Genomic DNA, 16,787 nt, shown 5'->3' with positions numbered 1-16,787 from the left:
TCGATTGTTTGGCACAAATCTTTCGACTGATTTACAGGGTCAACTCGTGCGTTCTCGCTTTACTCAAGTTAAGAATCTGCCTTATCAGAAAGTAATTTATGTCAGTCAATTAAACACGACGATTCCTATGAACTAATGTAACTTGCATGTAGGATTCTCTTAAATAGTATTGCTTTTATATAATACGAGTAATGGAAGGCGCTTGGAGCTCCTTTTGGCACAGTTGTAGTTATAGGTCCTCAATGTAGAATAACCCCGTGGTTGTTGCAACAATGATAGGCAGGCTATTAATCATATCTTAATTAGTACGAACATGTGTTTTACTGAAAAAGCTGGTACTAAATGAATGATTAAGCCAATGGATCGTGTCATCTAAAGTAGGTTACCAACCATTCAATCATGAACCATTTCAGTTCTCCATCCAATTTAGCTTAGTATTTAGCATTGCTATGTTTTTTTTCGTAGGCCCTGAAAGGAGTCTTTGAGGAAGACAGATAAAGTTGAGTTATATATTCTCCCTCCTTGACATGGTACCTTGTCTCCCTGCGCTATGGAGAGCTAAAAAGGGGTCAGGGTACACATTGCATCACCACTCTCTAAACCTTCTCAGATTGACCCCTCTACCATGCAGCTCCAAGGGCCCTGTATCTCTCTGCTGACGGCCCCTGTGATGCTCTCCCTTTTCATTTACAGCACATAAAGCACACTCCGCTAGAGGTCGAGGGTCATGTTGTGTCTGGAGTCGATTTACTCCTGTCTATCTATACACTGACAGGCTCAGAGGAACTCTATAGTTAATATATACACTATGGATTGGAGCTTTGAAAATGGGGTTTGGTAGTTTCGAGAGCCGTGTTGAGAGGTGTATATAGGTGACTTAATTCGTAAATATAGTGTACATAGTCGAAGGGCGAATCAGTAATGGTCACGATCTTGAATATATAAAAACATTATGATCACTGTAGAAATAGTCACAGCTCAACACAAGGTGGAATATTTTCTCAGAGTTTAATTTGTATACAATCTAGACAGGTTTTATTTCCAGTGTTGTCATTCAGCAACCCATCTCAGATGTAAATGGTTTTGTTAGGCTGTTGAAAAGGGAATTGTCTATAAAAATCTCAATCCATAAATCCACACAGGAAACTAAAATGTACATGGAATTGAAGAAAATAAAAGTCTGTACTGTCATTTGCTGCTGTTAAACTAAGTGTAATTAACACTTCATAAATATTACAATAATAATCTCAAATCACTTGATCATTGATCATGGTAGTGGAGAACATGAACTGTGCAAAGACTCAGTTCTCTGCATGCAGTCCAGTGCTCATACAAAATGTCAGTGCAAAAACAGGTCTACTTATGAGGAAAGAAATCTGTTAAAATACGTCAAAATAAAATGTGTCTTATATAAATCTCTACACTTAAATATATACATGTGCAAATCAAATCTGGGGTTTAATCAATTGTATGCAAACATTTACCACAGTTGTTATTCTGCTCAGGTTCACATGTCAGTGTGGTCGTAATTTTCAACATTTTGTTTATTGGCACTAGAACTAATAATAAAGACTGCATGGCTAAGACAACAGATAGAAAACAAACAGTCCTTCAGATATGTGAAAACTAAATAGTGTGATATATATATATATATATATATATGAATCAGAAGACAGCAGTGTGGAGAGAAAACACCCCCTGGTTAAAGTGCTCACTAGTTAGTAATCATTAAAAGAAACAATCTGGTAGTCCTGGGTCACGTGCAATACTGAACACTGCATAAAGAAATGTCACGAATAGAGCGGACTTGATTCCTTATTCTACATATCAGAGGTATGTCTGATCTATATTACATATTTCTGGGTATTTGTAGCAAATAGAATCAAGCCCTTCGAGTCACTGGGAAGAGGTTGGGAGACAAAGAGTGACGTTGCAGTCATAGAATAGATTAGAGAATAATAGGAAGATTTAAACATGATAAGGGGCATCAGACCAGAGTCACACACATAAAACAAATCACAAGATAAATGTTGTCCGCAAAGGATGGTGGGAAAGATTAACGTTCATATCTGTGGTGTCACTTATGCTGTTTACACAGGCAGCCCAATTCTGATCTTTTTCTTCACTAATTGGTCTTTTGACCAATCAGATCTGGACGTGAAAAGATCAGATTTGATTGGTCAAAAGGTCAATGGGTGGAAAAAAATAATCAGAATTGGGCTGCCTGTGTAAACGCAGGCATCGGTGCTAGAGTCAGTGCCGGCATGTGTCCCAAATGCCACCCTATTCCCTATATAGTGCACTGCTTATGACACAAGCCCTATGGGTCCTGTTCAACTGTAGTGCAACACATAGGGAATAGGATGTCATTTGGGATTCAGCCTGTTTTGAAGGGGTAGAATGCTTGTCAACACAAAAGGATAAAGTAACATAGATACCTTCATTTACCAACATTACCTATCCCAGCTTGGGCCGAGGTAAAAATTCACTGAACAATTGTCCTCAACTTTGACACCTATTTTTCCATCAACAATCAAGAGCTGTATTACCAGTGGTGTGTTCATTAGGCACCAAATAGAATAAAAATGGATTGCAACATTGAGGAACAAAATTGGACTTGTCCAATAAGAAACATTTATTTTCGTTTTCCGTAGGCGAAAAACGTTTTCAATTTTGCACACTAATTAATACGACCCAGCCGAGATGCATGCAGATGAGAGTTCACATTACAAACTCAAAATTGGATGCTCTGAGATTCCCATGGACATTCTACTCATCCACACACATCAATTCAGAGTATGACCCATGGCCATTACTTTACAACTCATAAAATACTTTGGAATGGACGCAAATAGTCCTTTGAAGTTCTCTGATAAAAATAAAAGGATTCCATGTTGTAAATGTGGTTGGATTAATTATTGTTGTGCCTCTTAGAAATTCATTCATTCGATTCAATTTAATCCAGTTTACAAAGTTAAGGACAAAAATGCAGTAGAGTTTCTACCAGCCCATTAGTCATTATTTTAAGTTCCTCTAATTGTAAAAAACATTCCAACAAAAACATTAATTTAAAAAAGAAAGCCAGAATATTAAACTCAAAACTCAAGAGTAATTCACAAAACAAAAACGGAGTATAATGTGAACCACAACTGCTAATTGTTGCTGTAATAATATTCAGTCCTTGTTCATAGCATATGTTTAACTTCTTCTCGACTTCGTTAACATACTGGAGCTACACTTCTGCGTGGTTAAGCTGGAAGTAGTTGGTTATATTGTCGTATGCTACTTGTGTGCTGAATATACGTCTAGCCTGTCTGAGGCTATATCTCACACCTTAAGATGTCACTTCATGTGGGCGGGCCAAATCGCTACGCTACTTGGTCTCCATTGGCTCTACAGCCAGAGAAGAGATCGCCTCCCACCCAGTATGGAAACAAGCATCATTGCTAGCAGTACAGGACCCTATATTAAGAATGACCAGCAACAACTATTGTCCAAAGTAGTATCCTATATCAGTGCAATCACTGGTTCATGTATTCACCGACTTCCACTCCTCGGCACTTCCCGGTTAGGCCGCCACGTGGCCGATGAGATAGATGTTGTCGTAAAGATGGCCGACAAAGTCCTCGCTGATGTTCTGGGCAGCGTGGCGCGTGTTACGGATGAACTCGCGTTTGGACATCTTGTTCTTGACGTGCGGGCTGGTCAAGTCTATAGACAGCAGGATGAGCGAGTAGCAGAGCACATACACCGCATCTGAAGAGGAGAGATGGACAGAATATAAGAGAGGTCAAACAAGTCCCAGCACCAAGCATCCAATGAAGATAAAGTTGTATATGGATCTGTGAGGTGGCAGCTAGCCTAGCGGTTAAGAGAGTTGGGCCAGTAACCCAAAGGTCGCTGGTTTGAATCCTGGGCAGGCAAGGTGAAAAATGTGCCGATGTGACCTTGAGCAAGGCACTTCGTCACCCTGGATAATAGCGTCTGCTAAATGATAAATATATAAATAAATAAAAGTGATGGTGTTTACCTAAAAAAATATTTTAGACTTAAGATAAATAATGGCAATGGGGCACACACACCAACAAAATACCTTTTTTAAAACTTTATCTTGCTTAGTAATATACATGTATTCAGTATATTAGCCAGCCCCAATGTTTTAGTTGATGTCTTTCTCAGTCCAGCAATACTTTCTCTGTTCATTGTGTGGTCATCACTTGGCTGAGAGGGTGTGTGGGAGTTTAAGAATAAACGACAGGGAGACAGAGCGAAGGGAAGACCAGAAAAGAGCATCAGAACAAGAGAAGGGCAGATAAAGAAAAATAGTTTCATAATGACGCGTCTTCAGAAAAAAAAGAAGAAGCATATTCTGAAGTGTGAATAATAGTCCTTTAAGACAAGACGCATAACAGGGAAGGAAAGAGACGTGTCTACTCATATTCTCAGACCTTACAGTGTGGGTATCAGCCCTGGTTCTGGGCAGACTAAGAGGGGTTGAACAGGGGGTCTCGTTAGAGTGGGAGAGAGCGAGAGAAAGTGTGAGAGCGTACATCTCCACTCCTCCTTTACTGCTCTGCCAATTCTATCGCCAGTAAGTTTATAATAAATCAGCCGGCTTCTCCTCCAGGACGACGCAGAGCGGCCGAGAACCGCGCCAGATGTTATTACAACGCCGTTCTGTGATAGGAGAGTGAGGGCAGCGCTCCAGCCAAACACTTTAAACCCGTGGGATTATTGTGGCTTTAGGGACCAATGACAGTGTTAGTACAAAGATTTCTCACACATTTGAATCATGCAACAAGGACAGGACAACTTGGGTCAAGTGCAACATCAGAGCCCTTTGTAAATTACAGAGGCATTGTGGGGAGATCAACAGACGAGAGAAGACCTAAAGCCTGTGGGATTTAATGAGCGTGGACCCCGAGTTAGGAGTTGTTCGACTGTGGCAGAAACTGGCAGGTGGTTGCAGGCAATGTCGACAAGACAAGACCAGACAGACGCATGATGTCAGGTGTTTACAGTGACGTCACCTATTCCTTTTAGCTCCTAGTGGAGTAAAGGGCCTTTTACACTACTTGGGTCTTCTAGGGCTCGGTCCTCTAAAGCAGACCTACGTCTAGACTGGTTGAATCCATCTGTCACTGCGGCCCCACTCAGCCCAAACCATCTCACTTGGGTTGAGGTCGGGTGATTGTGGAGGCCAGGTCATCTGATGCAGCACTCCATCACTCTCCTTCTTGGTCAAATAGCCCTTACACAGCCTGGAAGTGTGTGTTGGGTCATTGTCCCGTAGAAAAACAAATGATAGTCCCACTAAGCCCAAACCAGATGGCATGGCGTATCGCTGCAGAATGCTGTGGTAGCCATGCTGGCTAAGTGTGCCTTGAATTCTAAATAAAAATCAGCAACAATGTCACCAGCAAAGCACACCCACACACCTCCTCCATGCTTCACGGTGGGAACCACACATGCAGAGATCATCCGTTCACCTACTCTGCGTCTCACAGCGGTTGGAACCAAAAATAACAAATGTGGACTCAAATGTCCATTGCTCGGGTTTCTTGGCCCAAGCAAGTCTTGTCTTCTTATTGGTGTCCTTTAGTAGTGGTTTCTTTGCAGCTATTCGACCATGAAGGCCTGATTCACACAGTCTACTCTGAACCGTTGTTGTTGAGATGTGTCTGTTACTTGAACTCTGAAGCATTTATTTGGGCTACAATTTCTGAGGCTGGTAACGCTAATGAACTTATCCTCTGCAGCAGAGGTAACTCTGGGTCTTCCTTTATTGTGGCAGTCCTCATGACAGCCAGTTTCATCATTGCGCTTGATGGTTTTTGCAACTGCACTTGAAGAAACGTTCAAAGTTAACATTTTCCAGATTGACTGTCCTTCAGGTCTTATAATTCTTGTCAAAATATGGACTTGGTCTTTTACCAAATAGGGCAATCTTCTGTACACCACACAACTGATTGGCTCAAACGCATTAAGGAAAGAAATTCCACAAATTAACAAGGCACACCTGATCATTGAAATGCATTCCAGGTGATTACCTCATGAAGCTGTTTGAGAGAATGCCAAGCGTGTGCAAAGCTGTCAAAGGCAAGGGGTGGCTACTTTGAAGAATCTCAAATATATTTATCTGTTTAACACTTTTTCGGTTACTACATGATTCCACGTGCCATTTCATAGTTTTGATGTCTTCACTATGTAGAAAATAGTAAAAATAAAGACAAACAATCAAGATGTGCTTTAAGTGTAGATTTATCCTTAAATTTAACAGTTTTGTAAAAATTATTGTATGAACCATTTAGGAATTACAACAATTTTTTGTACATACTTGGACAAACTTACAATCAAATTAAATGAGTTAATACTTGGTTACAAATCCTTTGCAGTCAACGACTGCCTGAAGTCTGGAACCCATAGACATCACCAGATGCTGGGTTTCTTCCCTGGTGATGCTCTGCCAGGCCTTTACTGCAGAAGTCTTCAGTTCCTGCTTGTTCTTGGGGAGTTTTGCCTTCAGCAAGTGAAATGCATTCTCAAATTCGATTCAGGTCAGGTGATTGACTTGGTTATTGCAGAATATTCCACTTCTTTGCCTTAAAAAAAGTGCTGGGTTGCTTTCGCAATATGCTTCGGGGCAATGTCCCTCTCCACTGTGAAACACAGTCCAATGAGTTTTGTAGCATTTGGCTGAATCTGAGCAGATAATAGGTGTTTAGGGGCCCTAAACACTTCACAATTCATCCTGCTGCTTTTGTCAGCAGTCACAGCAATAAATACAAGGAAATCAGCCGTACATGCCCACGCCATAGCACGACCTCCACCATGCTTCACAGATGAGGTGGTATACGTCGGATCACGAGCAGTTCCTTCCCTTCTCCATACGCTTCTAATCATTCTGGTACGAGTTGATCTTTGTCTCATCTGTCCATAGCATGTTGTTCCAGAAATGTACAGGCTTTTTAAAATGTTTTTTTTGGCAAACTCTAAAGCGGTGTTCCTGTTTGAGGCTTACCAATGGTTTACATCTTGTGGTAAACCCTCTGTATTTACTCTGGTGAAGTCTTCCCTTGATTGTTGACTTTGACACAGATACGCCTGCCTCCTGGAGGGTGTTCCTGATCTGGACAACTGTTGTGAAAAGGGGTTTTCTTCACCAGGGAATGAATTCTGTCATCCACCACAGTTGTTTTCAGTGATCTCCCGGACCTTTTGGTGTTCCTGAGCGTTCTTTCTTTCTAAGAATGTACCAAATAGTTGATTTGGCCACACCTAATGTTACTGATGGGTTTGTTTGGATTTTTCATGCCTAATGATGTCTTCCTTCAATGGCAAGGACAGCTCTTTTGGATTTCATATTGAGGGTTAACAGCGACAGATTCCAAATGCAAATGCCACACTTGAAATCAACTCTATACCTTTTTATCTGCTTACCTGTAAATTAACTAATGAGGGAATAACACACACCTGGCCATGGAACAGCTGAGCAGCCAATATTGTCCAATTACTTTTGGTCCCTTAAAATGGGGGGACCACATAAAAAGTGCTGTAATTCCGTTCACCTGATTTGGATGTAAAAGTGCTGTAATTCCGTTCACCTGATTTGGATGTAAAAGTGCTGTAATTCCGTTCACCTGATTTGGATGTAAAAGTGCTGTAATTCCGTTCACCTGATTTGGATGTAAAAGTGCTGTAATTCCGTTCACCTGATTTGGATGTAAAAGTGCTGTAATTCCGTTCACCTGATTTGGATGTAAATACCCTCAAATTAAAGCTCATATTCATTCTTTCATTTTAACTCCAATATGCTGTGGAAGACAGCTAAAACAATAATAACAACATGGTCAATGGCCAAAAATGTATGATCTGACTGTATATATTTTTGTATTTTACACCCTTTTTCTCCCCAATTACAATCTTGTCTCGTCGCTGCAACTCCCCAACGGGCTCGGGAGGCGAAGGTCGAGTCATGCGTCCTCCGAAACACTTCTTAACTCATGGCCCCTTAACCTGGAAGCCAGCCGCACCAATGTGTCAGAGGAAACACCGTTCAACTGACGACCGAAGTCAGCCTGCAGGCACCTGGCCCGCCACAAGGAGTCGCTAGAGTGCGATGAGCCAATTAAAGTCACCTCCCCTAACCCGGACGACACTGGGACAATTGTGTGCCGCCAAATGGGACTCCCGATCACGGCCGGTTGTGATACAGCCCGGGACCGAACCCGGGTCTATAGTGACATATCTAGCACTGCGATGCAGGGCCTTAGACCGCTGTGCCATTCAGGAGGCCCATATATGTTTATATAAAAATATACATTTCTCTTACAAAAGTAGTGCGCTGGGCCTTTACTAGTCCTATATTAGCAGACCGATATAGCACTCTATAGCGCGGGCAGACAGCTAGATCATCGGCAAAAAAAGAAAAACAAACATTGCAGCACCCACACACATCTTGCCTCTAACTCAACACCTGTCAGGTCTACAATTCCCATGAATTAATTTATTACTACAATTCCCCCCCACTAAACATCCTGTAGAACTACAACTCCCTCCGCTCACATAGGCTGAATTAACATAACACGCACCAGAACTACAATCTCCCCACTCCTCCGACTTCCCTAAACACCCTGCAGATTAGAACTACAACTCCCTGTAGTGCACTGACCTGGGCTGAGACCCACATCCCGGACCAGGACAGGGTTGCAGGCACAGAAGCGGTGGGAGAACTTGGTGATGAGTGTCTCCAGATATTCGCCCCTCTCCTCTGGGGCGTGGATGTGCCTGAAGAAGTCCCTCAGTGCGTTAGGCAGGAACTGGTTACTGAAGTTGTGCAGCGTGACCAGCTCGTCCAACACATCTCTCCTGCAATTAGAGACAAGCCAATAAGAATTTGAAAAAAGCCCAGTGAGAAATCGAGAAAAGCCCAGTGAGAATTTGAGAAAAGCCCAGTGAGAATTCGAGAAAAGCCCAGTGAGAATTCGAGAAAAGCCCAGTGAGAATTTGAGAAAAGCCCAGTGAGAATTCGAGAAAAGCCCAGTGAGAATTCGATGAAGAAAACCCACCTCTCATCTAGGTATACCCTCAGCATCTTCCAGTTGAGCGTGCGAGTGCAGAAGATGAACTTGGCCTGCTCCTTGGGGTGGTCCACCAGTATGCCTTTGGACATGAAGTAACTGATACCCTATTGGGGGGGGGGAGAAAGAGAGAGTCAATATGAAACACACACAGAGAGAAAGAGGGATTAGAGGGGGAGAGTAGAGACCCAGCACCATTTCAGTCCATCACACAGCTATCACATGCCCTTTAAGTGGCTGGCCATAGTTGGCCTAAGACCAAATAACGCCATTAGAATGTTCCACAGATTCTCGGGAACCAGGCTTTGACCTGCAGTGACCTTCAAGGCTGATGTCTTTCTTTTTACATCGGCAGTAAACAAGTAATTTAGCTGGTAGTCATTTGTCTTCAAGGTGGGCTGAAGTGTGGTGGGTTTGATGTGTAAAGTGTGGTGGGTTCAATGTGTACTCACTATTTCTAAATCATATTTTTTTTTGTGGTAAAAAAAATCAAGAATCAATAACGTAGTGAAAAAAAGCTAATTGGCCCATACACACACACACTTTCCCAGAAACAGATTAAGCCGGCTTTATCTACGTCCGGGACACCGGAGTGTTTCAGTGGGGGAGTGGTGCTTTAAAAAGGTGGACGAGGTATGGGGATAAAGGTGAAAAAGAGATGACTTACCTCCTGATGGTTAGCGTTGAACGTCAGACTGCCTTCATCTAGCATCATGTAGAGTCTTCTATATGAGAAGCCATAGGGAAGCCTTCTATTGTAGATGGAACAGTGACCCCATGTGGACTTACACAAACTAGGGCACAGCCAGAGAGAGAAAGAGAGAGCAAGTCAGGGAACAAGCGAGCGACAGAGAAAAAGGGAGGACTGCAATTAGAAACATGATCACCCAATCAACTCTTTGAACCATTAAAGACACAACCTGGTACATGTTATACCTACTTGTGGCAAGCACCATTTGAATGATTTGTGGACAATTAAAAACATTGATGAATCTGTAATGGTGTATCAGGTCCTGTCCTGCAGCACACTTCTCATTGGCTGCGTTCACACAGGGAGCCCGATTCTGATATTTTGTCCAATAATTGGTCTTTGACCAATAACATCAGAACTTTTCACTTTTTTTTTAAAGCTGATCTTATTTGGTCAAAATACCAATTAGTGATATTAGTTTTGAATAATTCATTCTGAACACCCGCTAACTTTACTCACCCCTGCCTCCCTTCCACAGACCCAGTCAGTCTACTACTCACCCCTGCCTCCCTTCCACAGAACCAGTCAGTCTACTACTCACCCCTGCCAGAGGTACTCATCGTGGCCCAGGTCCTGCCACACGCAGGATGCCAGACAGAGGTCTGTAGCGTTCAGGTAGGACAGGATGGTGATGCTGAGCTCTGGAGGAAGCATCTCCAGGTCTATAAAACCCTGCTGCTCCTTCCCCCGGCGGGCACGTAGCAGCTGGTAGATGTCTGCCCCTTGGCAGTGCTGGGGGTGGCGCCGCGGGTGGGGGTGAGGTGGCAGGTCGCGCACCCCGGGGGAGGGAGGAGCCTGGCCTGGGTTAACCCCCATCTCCATCCCCAAATCCTGGGGATCTCCGTCAAGGCCAGGTCCAGCATCCCAGTGCTCTCCGTACTCCTGCTGCAGCTGCTGGTTCCTGGCCTCCCTCCACAGGCCCTGACCCATCTGCAGGATCTGGTGTATAGGCAAGACAACACAGGCAGCACAGTCTGCATGTGTCACATAGGGAATAGGTTCCCTCAGGAGGAATATCAAACAGAAGTAGCTCAGTGGTCTAGTTACTAGGCATTCAATTGGGAATTTCCTGGCCATCCAATCTGGCCTTAAATAGCCATGTACTCTTATAATCTCCACCCGGCACAGCCAGAAGAGGAGTGGCCACCCCTCAGAGCCTGATTCTTCTCTAGGTTTCTTCCTAGGTTCCTGCCTTTCTAGGGAGTTTTTTCTGTGCACCTACATCTGCATTGCTTGCTGTTTGGGGTTTTAGGCTGGGTTTCTGTATAGCCCTCTGTGACATCTGCTGATGTAAAAAGGGCTTTATAATTACATTTGAGTGATCCAAAGTCCTATTTTAACAATCCAATATAAAAACGGAGGCCATCGTTCTACCTTGTTTAAATGTTTGGGCAGCTGGATTATTTCCTGGTTAATTTAGTCACTGGCATGGCAACAGCTGATGGTAGGCATAGCAGGCGAACGCCAAGATAGCTATGCGGAGTCACTGAAGGGCTCAGCGGTTGTCACAAAATAGAGAAACATCCGTGACGGGTTAATTTAATCTGGATTCAGACCCCAGCGGTTTGTCCGCAGAAACATCTCAACGATTGCCTCTACTTTCATGTGTCATCTCACATACATTAGCCCGATCAAATCAAAGCAATTGCTTCCTGAAAGTGCACTCTGGAACAGTCTCTGTAAGGGGTCAAGGCAGATTCTAAATGTGACTTTACACAACAAGCCATTTCGAAATATACTGAACAAAAATAGAAATGCAACAACGATTTTACTGAGTTACAGTTCATAATGAAATTAGTCAAATTTAAATAAATTAGGCCCTAATCTATGGATTTCACATGATTGGGCAGCATCTGTGGGCTTGGGGGGGCACAGGCCCACCCACTGGGGAGCCAGGCCAGGCCAATCAGAATATGTTTTTCCCCACAAGAGGGCTCTATTACAGACAGAAACATTCCAAAGTTTCAATCCCGCAGGTGAAGAAGCCTGGATGTGGAGGTCCTGGGCTGGCGTGGTTACACGTGGTCTGCGGTTGTGAGGCCGGATGGACATACTGCCAAATTCTCTAAAACAACGTTGGAGGTACAGAAAATAACATTAAATTCTCTGACAAAAACTCTGGTGGATATTCCTGCAGTCAGCATGCCAATTGCAAGCTCTCTCAAAACTTGAGACATCTGTGTCATTGTATTGTGACTAAACTGCACATTGTAGAATGGCCTTTTATTGTCTGAAGCACAAGGTGTACCTGTGTAATGATCATGCTGTTTAATCATCTTTTTTGACATGCCACATCTGTCAGGTGGATGGATTATCTTGGCAAAGGATAAATGCGGCAGGGTAGCCTAGTGGTTAGAGCATTGGACTAGTAACCGAAAGGTTGCAAGTTCAAATCCCCGAGCTGACAAGGTACAAAATCTGTCGTTCTGCCCCTGAACAGGCAGTTAACCCACTGTTCCCAGGCCGTCATTGAAAATAAGAATTTGTTCTTTAACTGACTTGCCTGGTTAAATAAAGGTCAAAAAAAAAAAACAGGGATGTAAATACATTGTGCACAAAATTGAAGAGAAATAAGCTTTTTGTGCAGATGGAAAATGTCTGGAATCTTTTATTTCAGCTCATGAAACATGGGACCAACAATTTACATGTTGCTATTTTGGTTCAGTGTAGTTGCTATATGCATCAAGCCTGCCATCTCCACCTTTACCCTTTTCCATTTATAGCCATCTCAACCGTTACCCCATCAGACAGAAGACAGTGCAACCGAGGCAAGGCCTAAACCATTTAGCCTGCTCTCATTTACCCTCCATCATGCCAGCTATTGCTCTGTTTTTTCTCCATGAAAAAAAACACCATCCACAACACATATTGACGTGGTATTATTTTATAAACCAGAAGTAGCCTCAGTTAACCCGCTAGGTGACATGCATTCAACTCTCTCCGACTCCCCTGTCAGTCAGTCTCAGTGAGTGGGTTTGTAGCTTAATTTCTAATTCTTGTGTTTTAGTCACACATTTGTTTCCCCTTTTTTCTCCTTGAACTTAGTTCGGATAGAGCTTGTGAGTAAGCATTTCACTGTAAGGTCTACTACACCTGTTGTAGTTGGCACGTGACAAATAACATGTCAGACAGTTTACAATACAGGCACTCTCTTCTCTCTTGTAATAGCATCTTAGAATGGTTCAGAGCGGAATCATAGCCTGGTCCCAGATTTGTTTGTGCCATCTTAACAATCACCACAGGAGTTGGCGATTGTTAAGACAGCCCAATCACATCTGGGATCAAGCTAGAATCTTCCATCCCTGTCACTACAGCTGAATGTCAATTCCAGCCTATTTAGCCTACCCACTGCTCGGAATTCCTCACGTTCTCAATTCTCTGTTTCCCCATGTGATGTGGGCATGCACCTAGGCTTCTCGCCGCTACATTGCACTTGTTATTCAGCATTCCCTGCTTGTTGCTGGAGCATTAAGACTGTAGGCTGCTCAAAAAACACACTTGGGAATGTCTTAAAGCTACAATATGTAAGTTTTTGGGCAAGCTGACCAAATTCAAAGAAATGTGTGTTCTAGATATGTCAGTCTCATTGAAAGCAAGTCTAAAAAGGGCTAGTTATGTTCTTTGTAAGCTATGTCCATGATTCCTGTTAATGTTTATTTTTTAGCATCTTTTACTTTTGTACACAAGCTTCAAACTAGGGGTCGACCGATTAATCGGAATGGCCGATTTCAAGTTTTCATAACAATCGGAAATATGTATTTTTGGGCGCCGAGTTCCGATTATCTTTTTAATTAAATGTGTATATATTTTTTTAATTTTATACCTTTTATTTAACTAGGCAAGTCAGTTAAGAACACATTCTTATTTTCAATGACTGCCTAGGAACTGTGGGTTAACTGCCTTGTTCAGGGGCAGAACGACAGATTTTCACCTGGTCAGCTCAGCGGTTCCAATCTTGCAATCGCACAGTTAACTAGTCCAACGCTCTAACCATTGCACTCCACGAGTAATCTGCCTGTTACGCGAATGCAGTAGAAGCCAAGGTAAATTGCTAGCTAGCATTAAACTTATCTTATAAAAAACAATCAATCATAATCATTAGTTATAACCACTAATCCAGGTTAGCAGGCAATATTAACCAGGTGAAATTGTGTCATTTCTCTTGCGTTCATTACACGCAGAGTCAGGGTATATGCAAGTTTTGGCTGCCTGGCTCATTGCGAACTAATTTGCCAGAATTTTACATAACTATGACATACATTGAAGGTTGTGCAATGTAACAAGAATATCTAGACTTAGGGATGCCACCCGTTAGATAAAATACAGAACGGTTCCGTATTTCACTGAAATAATAAACTTTTTGTTTTCGAAATGATAGTTTCCGGATTCGATCATATTAATGACCAAAGGCTCATATTTCTGTGTGTTATTATGTTATAATTAAGTCTGATTTGATAGAGCAGTCTGAGCAGCAGCAGGCCCGTAATCATTCATTCAAACAGCACTATCATGCGTTTTGCCAGCAGCTCTTCACAGCGCTGTTTATGACTTCAAGCCTATCAGCCTAATGGCTGGTGTAACCGATGTGAAATGGCTAGCTAGTTAGCTGGGTGTGCGCTAATACTGTTTCAAACGTCACTCGCTTTTAGATTTGGAGTAGTTATACCCCTTGCGCTGCAAGGGCCACGGCTTTTGTGGAGCGATGGGTAACGATGCTTTGAGTGTGTCTGTTGTCGATGTGTTCCTGGTTCGAGCCCAGGTAGGGGCGAGGAGGGGGACGGAAGCTATACTGTTACACTGGCAATACTATAGTGCCTATAAGAACATCCAATAGTCAAAGGTATATGAAATACAAATGGTATAGAGAGAAATAGTTCTATAAATACTATATTATCTACAACCTAAAACCTCTTACCTTGTAATATTGAAGTCTCATGTTAAAAGGAACAACCAACTTTCATATGTTCTCATGTTCTGAGCATGGAACTTAAATATTAGCTTTTTTTACATGGCACATATTTTTACATGGCACATATTACTTTCTTCTCCAACACTTTGTTTCTGAATTATTTAAACCAAATTGAACATGTTTCATTATTTATTTGAGGCTAAATTGATTTTATTGATGTTTTATATTAAGTTAAAATAAGTGTTAATTCAGTATTGTTGTAATTGTCGTTATTACAAATATATATATATATTTTTTAAATCGGCCGATTAATCAGTATCGGCTTTTTTGGTCCTCCAATAATCGGTATCGGCGTTAAAATCATAATCGGTTGACCTCTACTTTAAACAGCTGAAAATACAAAATAAATTGGATATGGAAAACATATTTCACAGCGGTTTAGATGATTCTCTACACTGACTGATTATTTTGTCACAAACAGAAATGAGGAAAACTATTAGAATTTTAGCAACCAGGAAAAGGCAGAGCTATTTCTGCATGTGCATCTTTAAAGTTGACACGAGTCTGTCTACTGGTTATATGGTGAGAGAGTTACTGTAGGTCATAGATGGTCCTAGACATGTAGGCCTAGACTAGGTCTAGATACATAGCCTAAACTGTTTGGATTAGTTCAACTGACCTAAGGGTGCATTTGTTCAAATGTGGATGGATGTCTTACTGTCATACTTATGACGGCCTGGCTTGCTAGTCAATTATTTTAATCATTTTCTGAACAAATAATTCAGTAGAAAGAGCAAACTTGCACAGTGTATGGTGTGATCACATTGGCTGAACTGATGTATAGGGAATGCACAGGACAGGCATATGGTTGGTCTACATTGGTAGTTGGTTCATGGGGTGGGGCATTCAAATTAGTTGGGTTTGGGGGGTGTTTTAACTGAATCTGGTGGTTGCAAACATATCATTTGAGTTTAAAATGAGCAACTATCTACAGTGGGTGTTTGACTTATTAGTAATGGAAAAACAGGTGGTAGCCTACCTGTACGGAGAATGTTGTACCCAATCGTCTGTGTACAGTCGATAAAGTGACGCACAATACAGATTCTGAGAAATCATTCTGATCAGCTGCCTACTGAATGTACAATCTTTAACAAACTAATGCAAACGTTTCGCTAGTGAGAAGGACATTCATACATACCCGTAGTCATGTAATAAGAACTGTCTCTTGGTGAACAGAGGGACCATACTCTGTCAAGCACTAGAGTTATGTGCCCCATCGTCTGTTGACGTTTGCCTAATTCAGTAATTGGATAAACTGTCATACAAAGTCAGACAGTAGTGGGCTGGAAATACGTTCAGTGTCTTGCTGTAAACAACATCAACATTGAAGTTATGTTCAGAAGCTGATATATAATAATTTCACTATCAAGCCAAATTTACCTAAAGCCCTCGCCTTTCTTCAATATAATTATTACAAACCAACCAGCCATCGTCTTGTCAATGACCGACCATTGTAACCAGCGCCACCTACCTGAATTGTATGGAAGATTGTACCGCCGCCGCGACGTATACACAGTCCAGAACGTAAACAACTTCGGTGGGAATAGTTTTGGGTCTTCTACCGGTAACCAGATGTTCCCATCTCCGCTGAATGCTGGCCAAAAAGACCCACTATCGTCGCTGTTGTAGAGAAAAACTGCTCACAAAGTGACATAAGGCCTAATCTGCCCCTATCACTCAATATAGGGCTTCCTCAACTCCTCCTTTCTCCCTCCTCTTTTCACACGCACAGTTGTCTGGTTTGACGTTTCGCTTGTTATTGGTGGAAATGACGTGGCTGTAACTGAGTAAATCCATCTAACGATTGTGAATGGTACTTAACTATGATATATACACAATCTTTCAATTGTTTTGTTTAAAAAATATTATTCTAGAAAAAATGTCGGCCTACACAGAAATCCATTGGACTTTTTACAAAAAAATCTGCAGTGCATTGCTTTGTTTCTTCTAACACATTAAAGGTAGCTAACCAGAATACGTTTGTTTT

The 16,787-nt window shown here is 42.1% G+C and overlaps 1 protein-coding gene across 1 annotated transcript; it reads right to left on the bottom strand.

Annotated features, from left to right (window-relative positions):
• Positions 1 to 989: 989 nt before the first annotated feature.
• On the bottom strand, positions 990 to 16,584 carry LOC115137489 (F-box only protein 8-like). Its single transcript, XM_029673814.2, has 6 exons — positions 16,272 to 16,584; positions 10,373 to 10,770; positions 9,748 to 9,874; positions 9,069 to 9,187; positions 8,672 to 8,868; positions 990 to 3,756 (listed from the first exon to the last, which is right to left on the bottom strand). The coding sequence occupies exons 2-6, from the start codon at positions 10,759 to 10,761 to the stop codon at positions 3,569 to 3,571; spliced, it is 1,020 nt and encodes a 339-aa protein (XP_029529674.2). The 5' UTR covers positions 10,762 to 10,770; positions 16,272 to 16,584; the 3' UTR covers positions 990 to 3,568.
• Between the last annotated feature and the right edge of the window lie 203 nt (positions 16,585 to 16,787).

Source organism: Oncorhynchus nerka, linkage group LG11 (assembly GCF_034236695.1).
Source record: "Oncorhynchus nerka isolate Pitt River linkage group LG11, Oner_Uvic_2.0, whole genome shotgun sequence".
Taxonomy (NCBI): domain Eukaryota; kingdom Metazoa; phylum Chordata; class Actinopteri; order Salmoniformes; family Salmonidae; genus Oncorhynchus; species Oncorhynchus nerka.
The sequence above is the reverse complement of the archived record's forward strand: the minus strand, read 5'-3'. Positions and strand labels throughout refer to the sequence as shown.